The following is a 12618-nucleotide window of genomic DNA, read 5'->3' as shown; positions in this document are numbered from 1 at the left end:
TTAACCGACTGCGCCACCCAGGCGCCCCGAGATTTTTTTTTTTTTAATTCAGGGGGGTTTGTACGTGGAAATGTTTGTAAAGGGGCGTGAGTCGCCTAAAAAACGTACCTCTTCAGAGTAGTTACCACTTTCTTTGAAAATGTGCGATAAGTAGAAAGTCGATGTCAGAAGGCTTAATGATGAAAATGATGGCGGTAGGTGGGATGTGTGTGCCCCACGCCACCAGAGCAGGGAGGAGGGAGAGAGCACGCATGCATTCCTTGATGCGTGTACGTTTTCTAAATCACTCAGCCGGCTGCTTTTAATGGCAACTGCCCTGAGCACACCCCTCCAGCTCATGTCTGAGGACTCTCCAGGAAATGCTTTACTTGCTTGAACCCCAGAGTTCTTACACGCCTTCAATCACCAAGCCCTCTATCCATAGCGTCCCTTTTTCTCTCTGCCCTGACTCCCGTCTTGATATCGCTTCTCCACGGCGTACCCGTCAGCACCTCTAAATCAACACCCTATGTCCCATCTTTCCTGGGAAAGTGGCCCGGCCCCCTCCTCCTTTTTCAGGGACAGGATGAGACCCCATCTGCCCTTCACAGATTAACTTTGTGATCCTTTCGATCGGTGATTAAACCCATTAGACAGTATGGATTCAACATCCATGTGATAGCAAACTTTTCACGAGAATGCTTTTCTCCCCCCTCTAGGTTGTTTTCATTCCCGTCAATGAGAACTAGACCAGTCCTTCCATATTATTCAACATGGTTTCAATCCGTTCTTCTTTATTTTGTAGGAAAACCTAGGTCTGTTTGCCGCGGACCCAACCTCTAATATCTGGAAGGCTTATGTTAAGTACATAGATGATATGTTGCTGGATGGATTTTTTCTTGCCATTGAGTGCTCCCTCAAATATCTTCTGGAAAACACCGGTATGTACTGGCTTATGGATGTGTGTTATTGCCACAAAGATAACAGTGGCACCTGTTGAACAAAAATGAAGTGTGATCGAGTGCTTTGTGACTTTTCCCAAAATGTTGTGGATGTTTTGTGAGCTACACACAGGAGAATAGCAAAGGTATTGAGTTTCTGCATTGTTCCCAGAGAAAAGATTTCTCTCTCTTTAAAACTCAGGTGATAAACCAGGCTCTCAGATAGTGAAGCCCTTAGCAAAAGCAAAACCATAAATGCCACTTCAATCCAAATAAAGCTTCAGGGGGTGCCTGGCTGGCTTAGTCGGGAAAGTGTGTGACTCTTGATCTCAGGGCTGTGGGTTCGAGTCTGGACTTGCCTCGTGGTATTGGGAGGGGGACGTTTTGTGCCTTCAAGCTTAATGTACTCTCTTTCTGTGGCCTTTCGAGAACACAGGCAGTAGCCAGGTCAAGTGGAAGAAACAGTGTTTCTATGTGAAAAGGGTCAGACCAGCTGGGGATGAGGTCACTTTCAGGAGGAAAAGGAATGTTAAGAAGGGTAACGGGCATTGTCTGAAGTGGTTAAAAATCGTTTTGAATTTCTGATGGATAGAACTGAGTTAAGGTGCACAGTGTCGAGGATACAGTCAGGGCCAACTTTGGCTAGGAAGTCATGGGATGGAAAGACGGAAGCATTCTGGGACGCCTGGGTGGCTCAGTCATTTGGGTGTCCGACTCTCGATCTCAGCTCAGGTCACGATCTTGAGGTGGTGAGTTCAGGGCCTGCATTGGGCTCTACACTGGGCACGAAGCCTACTTACAAAAACAAAACAAACCCTTCATATCCTGATAGCTTCTGAGCAGCTAAGCAAGGATCACCCTGAAGAATTAATCAAAAGGGAAAGACCGAGGGGAATAGGTTGAAGCCACAGGATAAAGGTGAGATGAGAGTTTAAGATATTAAGTCCAACCCAAGGAGAGAATCCAGAGGTCAAATGGATAGGTCAAGGTCAGTGTCCAGATACCCAGCCCAAAGAAGACGGCAGGTGCAGGCCCCTGGGCTGAGAATACAGACGGAAGCGAGGCTCGGTGCTGGGTGTAGCTCAGACAGGCAAACCCCATGTGGTCTTGGTAAGTGGAGTGACTGAGGTCAGAGGCACAGTCTTTGTTTGCAGGGTTGCAGGAAGCTCCAAATCAAGGAGATCAGGCAGCAAGAAACAGCCTCCAGTATAGTCAGGAAGGTTGGGGTGGTGGGGTGGGGGGGGGCACCTTCCAGAGCCCGGGGGCGAGTAGCCAGTGGGGCACAGAGCGCAGGCACTGAGACCAGAGAACTGGCTTCTGGGGAGCAGCGCTGACAGTGCTCATCATAGAGAACCAACCAAATGTCCTCTAGAAGGTCCAGGAAGATGCCCCAACACCCTTGCCATAAGAAATGGTCCCTAAACATAGTGACTCCACACACGACCGGTGCCCATCTAGCTCTCCCGACCTGGGCTGTCTCCCCTGCTTCCTTTATCATTTCCACTTCTTTGTGCTTGGTGAGACCAGGACCGTTCCCAGGGCTTGGGCTGGACTCCCTGTCGCCTCTCAGAATGCAAACCCTGCCCAGGTTAGATGCTACCCACCCTACCGAGAAATGCTCTTCCCTCTCCTGAGTCCCCAAGTGACTGACCTGTACTGAGACAATCTGGTTTTTACGGTCACGATGTTGTCATTCCGTCTCATGTAGGGATTCGGTTCTCATGAGAGCGCCTGGGACAGAAATCTCACGGTCAAAACAGTCTCGTGAGTCTTTTACCTCCTGGAAACCCTACGCAACCTGGTCTATGAAGTTTTCAGTATCTCATACAGAGAGTAATGCAGAATATGTCCTGAGTACGTAATGCAAAGTGTGATGTTATAGGGTTTTAAAAAACAATTCCATGATGGCATAATTACCGTGTATTCCCTTAAGTTAAATTTGCATTTGATGGGACCCTCCTGAATCCAGTCATGCAAATTTATCATCCCTGCAATTTTTTTTTAATGTTTATTTACTTTTGAGAGAGAGAGAGAGAGAGAGAGAGAGCACAAGTGGAGGAGGGGCAGAGAGAGAGGGAGACACAGAATCTGACACACGCTCCAGGCTCCGAGCTGTCAGCACAGAGCCCCCCGCACAGGGCTCGAACTCACGAACTGTGTGAGATCATGACTTGAGCTGAAGTCGGACGCTCAACCGACTGAGCCACCCAGGCGCCCGTATCATCCCTACAGTTTTCAAGGCAAGGCCCTAGTCCTACTTCTCTTTGAGGATCCCCCCAGTTACTTTAGTTGGGGTGAGTGGCTAAGCTATGGTAACGAGAACTCCATCAATAACGTGGCTTAAAGGACAAAAAGGTCTATCCCCCAAGTTCTAGACTCAGGTGAGCGTTCAGGTTAGCAGGTGGGTTCCTGCCATGCTGTGGTTCCCCCACGTTCGTGTTCCTGCCTTGTCTTCATTTCTGTGATGGAGCTGGGTCACTGCCACATCCAGGCTCTAGTCCGTGAACGGAGAAAAGAGCGAGCACAGAGATGACTCCCCTGCTGTCTCAAGGGCTGCAGCCCAGAGGCGGCAGCCCTCGCTTTTCCCCACATCCCACTGGGGAGGGAATCGTGCCCACCCTGACCTCTGCTTCTAGGGAGGAAGGGGATGAGGATTCCGATGAGTCTCCACCACCCGCAGCATGCTGTGCGGAACAGTCTCCCGAATATTTCCAGTTAAGACAACCTGGGAATATAAGTGGTTATTAATAAAAGTTGAAGCGCTAATCTCGTACTTGGAACATCTTGCTCCGTGTTATATTTTGATTTAAATTTAGCAGGGCAAGTTAGTCTAGCAAGTAATCAGGGATCCATTAATTATGTATGCTGTTTTTAAATTTTTTATCACCGTAGGACTACAGAATTAAAGTCAGTTCTGTTTTCGTGGAGCAGGATGAACGGCCAGGGTTGTGAGTTGTCTTTCATTTATTTGCTTACGCGACCATTGATAAGAACGCCTCGGTTCACCTACTGACAACCGATGCGGTCGCGTGGCTAGTGCCGAGGAAGAAGTCAGCCGCTTCCTAGAAATGAGCTGTGCAAAATCAACCTGTTCTCCACCGCCCCCGCCTCGCTCCCCTGACCCAGGCACCTGGGAACGTGGAAGGGGACTGGCTTGGGTTGATCAGTCACTGGGACGTGCTCTCCGAGGACGGGAGGGTAAATGTCCTACAATGCCCAGGACGGCCCTGTGCAAGAATTGGCCTATTCGAAATGTCAGTGGCTCCCCTGTCGGTAAACACTGCAAGACCGTCCCCCCTCACCTTTTCCGGGGGGTTAGCAAATTTTACATTTCCATTTTTCCTATACCCAAACAGCCTGTGTTAAGGGAAAAAAGGTTCTGAGTGCTTTGAGAACGGGTATGGCGCTTTGCCCGTCTTGACATCCTTCTTTGTTTTGTGTGTGTTTGTGTTTTCCTTGTGTTTCAGAAAGTAAAGCTGGACTCACCCCGATATTTGAGGCACAGCTGTGCTTAGTGATACCAGAATTAGTTTTCTCTCCATCCCTGGAGTCTGGAGTGAAGGGTGGCTTCTACGACACCGTCGAGGGTCTGGTGGCCAACATTTTCGGAATATCGTCTTTGGTGCCACGGCTTTCCCCACAGAACGGCTCTCTCCACTACCAGGTACCAAATTCACAACCATCCCGCCTTCCCCCGCGACCTCGTGCAAAGTGTTGGTGTAACCCGCCTGCTGTGGTCTTGCCCCCCACCCCAGGTTGACATGGAGGGCGTGGCCCACTTGGCCAGCTTGAGGAGCACGCTCCTGGACAGGGTTCAGAGCATGATGGCCCTCTGCAGTGGCTATCGGAACACTTTCAGCCAATACTCCTACCTCTACGTGGCGGACCGGAAGGAGGTTCTGAGTCAGTTTCTGTTGTATGGACGTGTCCTCACACCCGAGGAAATGGAAGCCCACATAGACGATGGCCTTCCAGAGAACCCCCCTCTCCTCCATCAGTTCAAGGCACAGATCGACTCCTATGAAAAGCTCTACGAAGAAGTGTGCGGCCTGGAGCCCGTCAAGGTGTTTGACGGCTGGATGAAAATTGATGTGCGACCCCTTAAAGCATCTCTGCTGAACCTCATTAAGAGGTGGAGCCTCACGTTCAAGCAGCATCTCGTTGACCACGTCACTAACAGGTAAGACCGTCGTTCTAGCTTTCTTCCGGCATCCCGAGCCATTGGGGCCGCCATGTTTTTTCATCTTCTTCATCGTTTTCCCCAGTGGGTTCATTGGCTCAGTGAAAAATTGAAACGGCTCATTGAGGTTCCAGGCCCTCGGACACTGGTGGTAACGTTAGTCCTGCGCTTTCCTTGGTTCACCAGGCGTGGCCTCTTCTGGTTTTATTTTCCATCCGGGGCCCAGTGCGTGAAAGGCACTCGGTGAGTGGTAAACCACGTTCCGCGTGATGATGGCAGATCCAGGCTCCCTTTGCAGCCCTGAGAAATCTCTTCAAGCCTGGGAAACGGAGGGCATCTAATGGGCCTCTTAGATTTTATTTCTACCACTCCCTCCTTGTCTCGGATCACCCCGCTTTGCAACCTGGAAGTCACTAAATCCCCACACTCCCGATGCCCGTGTGTGTGTGCCATTCTAGCCACGGGACAGACAGGACCTGACATTGTTCCCCGGGGCACCTTGACTACCCAGCACCAGGCTCTGCCACCCAGAGCATTGGCCTCCGGGTGAACAGGTCTGTGCTCAGTCTCCTGGTCACTTCACCTTGGTCTGCTCCCCACAGATCTGCCACAGTCAGAACCTCAACTAGCACCCCCCACCCTGAGTCCTTCGGGGCAGTCGCGGTCCCTCTGTGCAGCCATCAGCCTGTGGTGTATCAGCTGCGCCTACAGGGGAGCCGACCCGCCCCCTCCCTTGATTCTGGGGGTGGTTTCGCTCAATGCTCCCGCCGTTCCGCCCGGTGATCTAGCACCGTGAGCAGAAAGGAAATGACCCCACGGAGGACGTGTCTGTTTGCAAATAAATTCCAAGAGACCCTACCAGGGTGAGGGTCCTCCGCTCTAGAAAACTCCAGGAGAGCATGGTGGGATGTTGGAAGTGGGTTTGCCTGGTGCTTTTAGGAAGAGGCCAGTTGTCCACATTCACGGAGATGTCTCTGAATGTCTCTGCTCCACGATCCCTCTCCATTGGTAGGTCTGGGGATCCAAGGACATGGAGGTGTGTCTCAAAACACAGGCCTTATTATCATTCACGTGCGGTGGAGCCACCCGAGAGACTCTTTGGGCAATGACTGCCCCTGAGAAGAGAGTTGGTTCTACAACTGGATTCTCAGGACAGGATGCACCATGCCGCCCGTGCAGGGCTGCAAGGGGGAGGCGCCGGGGTCCATCAGGCAGAGGGAACAATGGGAAAACGTGGGCAAGAGCCTTTATTGTGGTTTCCCTGGAACAGAGCTGTCGAGACAGGGCCAGCGGGTGGACAGTTGGCTCTCTTGAATGAGTTGCGCAGGCTCTGGGGCCAGAGGGACTGACGGTGTCCAGGTTTTCGGTCCCTGGCCCTGGGGTGGTTAGGGCAGGTGGATAGGGGTCTGGAGTGTGAGAACCAGATAGAGGAGGTGGTTGGAGGCGTGGGCTCCGGGTGGATTGGTTTGCGTGTGGAAGGCAGGCTCAGAGGCAAGTCACTTAGCGCCTCAGAGTATGTGGTTGATACAGGATGCAGTGAAAGCACCTGCCGGGCGCCTCTCCACCAGGTGCGACTTTGCAGGGTTTGGTAGTTGGTGTGACAGGATAAACACACGGAGTTCTTGTCCTTTGACCACTATTTCCTTAAGCCCAAAAGGAGACGATGACCCGATTCCTCTGAGGTGCCTCGTCGTATCTTACCGTGGTAAATATTTTGCATTGCCCTGCTTCTGAATAAAGTGGCTCATCTTTTTATGTTGGTTTTTTTTTTTTTTTTTTTTGGTGAGTTTATGGGTTTCTCCTTCTGTGCCCATACAGAGCGCTCACCCGTTTTTTTCTGAAGTTTATTTATTTATTTTGAGAGAGAGAGAGAGAGGGAGGGAGTAGGGAAGGGGCAGAGAAAGAGGGAGACAGAATCCTAAGCAGGCTCCATGCCGTCAGCGCAGAGCCCGGTGTGGGGCTCGAACTCATGAACCATAAGATCACGACCCGAACGGAAGCCAAGAGTCGGACGCTTCAGTGACTGAGCCACCCAGGTGCCCCTTGCCCACTTTTGGTCGGACTTTATTTTTGCCTTTACGATATTTACAAGATTTTCCTTTCGCTCTTTGGTACATACTCTCTCTAATCCTGTACGAGTTGTGTGTATCGCGAACACAGTCTCCCATTTTGTGACCTGTCTTCCCACTGCATTTATGGTATGTTTCCATGAACAGTTCGTCGTAACGTAGCCACACGTGTTCGTTCATCTTTTCCCCTCTGTTGCAGTTGCTCTCGTTAAACAAATCCTTTTTCGCCCTGAGATCCTAATGGTGCTCTCCCATACCCTCTCCATAAAAGCTTTGTAGTTTCATTTTTCACATTAAGTAGCCCCTTATCTGCCGCTGCGTTATATGACAAAATCCGAATTCCCATGGTTTTGTCATAAATCTTGGTATCTTGCAGGGCAAGTCGCCGCCTTTTTTTCGTTAAGAATTCTCCACAATTCTTGGCCCTTACTGCACTACATAAATGTAAAATTCTGTTTGTAGAACTAAAAAAAAAAAAAAACAAACCTGTTGGGATTTTGATTCTGTCTGCAGTGACGATAGCTCAATTTGAGGACAGTAGTCATCCATACACGCCGAGTGTCCCTGCTCAAGAATGTGTCATGTTTCTGTTAACCTATGCCTTAAATGTCTCTCGACGAAATTTTGTAATCGTTACCTTTAAGGTAATTCTCGTGTCTTTAAGATTTATTCCCAGGTATTTTAATTTTGGACTCCTAGTGTAAACGATATTTTAAAATTTTATTTTCTGGGGAAATGGAATTGATTTCTGTTTATTGATGTTATATCAAGCATCTCTGCTGAATTAACTTATTAATTGCAATAATTTATCTGTGCTCTCCTTTGGATTTGCTATGTACATGGTCATCATCTACAAATTTATAACAGTTTTATTTCTTCCTTCTCTGTCTTTTTTTTTTTTTCTAATGCATTTTATTGCTGTTTTTTTCTTGCCGCACTGGCTAGGACTTGCAGTTTGATGTTGAATAAGGTGGTAATGACAGGTACCCTTATCTTGTCTGATCTTTTTTAAAAAAAAAATTTTTTTTTAATGTTATTTTTGAGAGACAGTGTGAGCAGGGGAGGGGCAGAGAGAGAGGGAGACACAGAATCCAAAGCAGGCTCCAGGCTCTGAGCTGTCAGCACAGATCCCGACGCGGGGCTCGAACCCACAAACCGCGAGATCATGACCTGAGCCGAAGTCAGACACCCGACTGACTAAGCCACCCAGGCACCCCATCTTGTCCGATCTTAAAGGCGATACTATAACATTTCACCACTAAACATAATATTTGCTGTGAGTTTTTGTGGATTCTAGTTATGTAGTTAAGGAAGTTCCCTTCTTTTTGTTTTAAGTTTATTTAATATTTTTTTTAGTAATCTCTGTACCCAGCGCGGGACTCGAACTCACAACCCCGAGATCAAGAGTCACATGCTCTTACAGCTGAGCCAGAGAAACCCCTAAAGAAATTCCATTCTATTCCTCATTGGTTAAGGGGATTTGACGTAATGGCTATAATATTTTGTGAACTGCTTTTTCTAACCCCGTTAAAGATGATTCTGTTTTTTTCCATTGAAATGTTAAAGCGGTGAATATATTAGTTGCTAACGTTAAGCCAGCCGAGTATTACTGAGAAAAGCCCAACACAAGGTATTATCTTTTCCACTATATCCACTGCTTAATTTTGTTTGAACACATATTGGTTATTGTTGATGTGTCTCTGTGATTGACATTGGCCTTCGGTTTTCCTTTCTCACGTGTTTGCTGACCATGCTCTGTGCTTTGGCTAGTTTCATAAAATGACTTAGGAAGTAATCCTTCCTGTTTATCCTCTGGAAGAGTTAGTGTAAGATTGGAATTCTCTGATCCTTGAAGATTTGATTTAAATCTCCCTCGAACATCTGGGCTCAGTGTTTTCTTTGTGACGAGATTTGTACCTATGATTTTTCTAGTGGTAAGAGGGATGTTAAGGTTTTCCATTCCTTAGTTAAGTCATAGTTGTCTGGGTACGTATCCGCTTCATGTAAATTCTTTAAATTATTGTCCTAAAATTCATAATATTCTCTTGTCTGTTTACTCTCTGCAGAATCTATGATTATGTCCCCCTTGTCATTTCTATTCATTTCCATTTGTGCTTTTTGAATACTTTGATTAATCTTGCCACAAAGAAGTATCTTATAAACTCCTTGATCCTCTCTATCACAATATAATTTCTATTTCAGTGACTTATTCTTTTCAACGTTTATTTATTTTTGGGACAGAGAGAGACAGAGCATGAACGGGAGAGGGTCAGAGAGAGAGGGAGACTCAGAATCGGAAACAGGCTCCAGGCTCTGAGCCATCAGCCCAGAGCCTGACGCGGGGCTCGAACTCACGGACCGCGAGATCGTGACCTGGCTGAAGTCGGACGCTTAACCAACTGCGCCACCCAGGCGCCCCCAGTGACTTATTCTTTTATGTTTATTATGTCTTTCTATTTCCTTGGATTTATTTTTTTCTCCTAGGCTAAGTTAAGATTGATGCTTGGCTTATTCACTTTGAGCTGTCTTTCTTAATGTAATATTTAAAGCAGTGTAAAATATTTAAATGTAATTAATATAAATATTAAATGATATAATTAATTTACGAATTCCCTTCTTGGTACAATTTTATGTACATCTCACAGGTCTTCATATGTAATCTTTTCATTATAATTTAGTTCTAAGTCTTTAAAAACTTTTTTTTTTAATGTTTATTTTTGAGAGACAGAGACAGAGTGTGAGTGGGGTGGGGCAGAGAGAGAGAGAAAGACACAGAATCTGAAGAGGCTCCAGGCTCCGGGCTGTCAGCACAGAGCCCGACGCGGGGCTCGAACTCACAAGCCATGAGATCATGACCTGAGCCGAAGTCGGACGCTTAACCAACTGAGCCACCCAGGCGCCCCTAGTTCTAAGTATTTTTAATACCCGTTATGATGTGTTTATATTTAATATTTTCACACATATGGTTCTTCCAGGTATATATATTTTTTAAGTTTTTCATTTTAACCCCAGGATGGTCCATACACAGTGTGATATTAGATTCAGATGTCCAATATAGCGATTCAACGCTTCGTATAGGACTCAGGGCTGATCATGGTAAATGTACGCTTAGTCCCCATCACTCGTTTCACCCATCACCCCTCCCACCTCCACTCTGGTGACCATCAGTCTGTTCTCTACAGTTAAGAGTCTGCTTTGTGGTTTGTCTGCTTTTCCTTTAGTTTGTTTCGTTTCTTAAATTTCACATACAAGCAAAGTTATATGCTATTTGTCATTCTCTGACCTGTTTCGCTTAGCCTTATACTCTCTAGCTTCCTCTGTGTTGTTGCAAATGGCAAGATTTCATTCTTTTCATAGCTGAATAATATTCCAGTGTGTGTGTGTGTGTGTGTGTGTGTGTGTGTGTGTGTGTGTGTGTGTATCTCACCTCTTCTGTATCCATTCATCAGTTGATGGACACTTGGGCTGCTTCCATAGTTTGGCTCTTATAAATAGTGCTGCTGTAAACATACAGCTGCATATATCCTTTCTAATTAGTATTTTGTATTTGGGGGGTAAATACCCAGTAGTGTGATGACTGGATCATAGGGCAGTTCTCTTTTTAACTTAAAAATTTTTTTAAATGTTATTTATTTTTGAGAGAGAGAGAGAGAGAGACAGAGACAGAGTGTAAGCTGAGCAGGGGAGGGGCAGAGAGAGAGGGAGACACGGAATCCGAAGCAGGCTCCAGGCTCTGAGCCGTCAGCACAGAGCCTGACATGGGGCTGAAACTCATGAACTGTGAGATCATGACCTGAGCCGAAGTCAGCTGTTTAACTGACTGAGCCACCCAAACGCCCCTATTTTTAACTTAAAAAAAAAATGTTAATTTAGTTTTGAAAGAAAGAGAGTGTGCAAGCAGGGGAGGGACAGAAGAAGAGGGAGAGACAGAATCTGAAGCAGGCTCCATGCTGAGCAAGGAGCCCGTCGTGGGGGCTTGATCTCATGACCATGAGATCATGACCTGGGCCAAAATAAAGACTCGGATGCTTAACCAACTGAGCCACCCAGGTGCCCCTATTTTTAAGTTTTTCAGGAACCTCCATACCGTTTTCCAGAGTGGCTGCACCAATTTGCATTCCCACCAACAGTGCAGGAAGGTTCCCCTTCCCCCATATTCTCACCAGCACCTGTTGTATCCTGTGCTGTTGACTTTAGCCTTTCTGACTGGTATGAGGTGATACGTCATTGTGGTTTTGATTTGCATTTCCCTGATGATGAGTTGAGCATCTTTTCATGTGTCTGTGGGCCATCTGTAGGTCGTCTTTGGAGATCTGTTCATGGCATCCGCCCATTTTTACTCGGATTATTGTTTTTTGGGGTGTTGAATTGTACAAATTCATATAGTTTGGATACTAACCCTCTATTGGATATGTCCTTTGCAAATATCTTTTCCCATTCAGTATATTGTCTTTTAGTTTCATTGATTGTTTCCTATGCTGTGCAGAAGCTTTGTTTGTGTTTTGATGTCCAATAGTTTATTTTTGCTTTTGTTTCCTTTGCCTCAGGAGACTTAGCTAGAAAGATGTGATTAGGCCACTGTCAGAAAAATCACTGCCTGTGTTCTCTTCTAGGATTTTTATGATTTCAGGTCTCACGTTTCGTGTTGAATCTATTTTGAGTTTATTTTCGTGTCTGGTGTAAGAAAGTGGTCCAGTTTCATTCTTTTGCATGTAGCTGTCCAGGTTTCCCAGCACCATTTGTTGAAGAGACTTTTTTCTCGCTGCATATTCTTGCCTCTCTTGTTGAACATTGACTGACCATACAATCGTGGGTTTGTTTCTGGGCTTTCTATCCTGTTCCGTTGATCTATGTGTCTGTTTTTGTGCCAGTACCATACTGTTTTGATTACTGGAGCTTTGTAGTATAACTTGAAATCCAGAATTGTGATGCCTCCAGCTTTGTTTTTCTTTTTAAAGATCGTTTTGGCTGTTTGGATTCTTTCGGGGTTCCTTACAAATTTTAAGATTATTTGTTGTAGTCCTGTGAAAAATGCTGTAGTATTTTGGTAGGGATTGCATTAAGTCTGTAGATTGCTTTGGGTGGTATGGGCATTTTATTTTTTATTAAAAAAATTTTTTTTTAACATTTATTTATTTTTGAGAGACAGAAACAGAGAATGAGCAGGGGAGGGGCAGAGAGAGAGGGAGACACAGAATCTGAAGCAGGCTCCAGGCTCTGAGCCATCAGCACAGAGCCCAATGCGGGGCTCGAACCCACAATCCGTGAGATTGTGACCTGAGCCGAAGTCGGTGGCTTCACTGACTGAGCCACCCAGGCACCCCGGGGTAGTATGGGCATTTTAACAATATTTGTTCTTCAGTTCATGACCACGTGATACCTTTCCATTTGTCTGTGTCATCTTCAGTTTCTTTCATCCGCATTTTATAGTTTACAGGACACAGATCTT

At 46.5% G+C, this 12618-nt stretch overlaps 1 protein-coding gene across 1 annotated transcript in view; it reads left to right on the top strand.

Moving 5' to 3' along the window:
• DNAH9 (dynein axonemal heavy chain 9) overlaps positions 1 to 12618 on the top strand; it is a 311907-nt gene that overhangs the window by 25186 nt on the left and 274103 nt on the right. The window contains exons 9-11 of the mRNA XM_040453174.1: positions 785 to 920; positions 4388 to 4584; positions 4676 to 5100. Coding sequence (XP_040309108.1) covers positions 785 to 920; positions 4388 to 4584; positions 4676 to 5100 — 758 coding nt within the window. The remainder of the gene's footprint in view (positions 1 to 784; positions 921 to 4387; positions 4585 to 4675; positions 5101 to 12618) is intronic.

Source organism: Herpailurus yagouaroundi, unplaced genomic scaffold (assembly GCF_014898765.1).
Source record: "Herpailurus yagouaroundi ecotype Mexico unplaced genomic scaffold, PumYag 208, whole genome shotgun sequence".
Taxonomy (NCBI): Eukaryota; Metazoa; Chordata; class Mammalia; order Carnivora; family Felidae; genus Herpailurus; species Herpailurus yagouaroundi.
The sequence above is the reverse complement of the archived record's forward strand: the minus strand, read 5'-3'. Positions and strand labels throughout refer to the sequence as shown.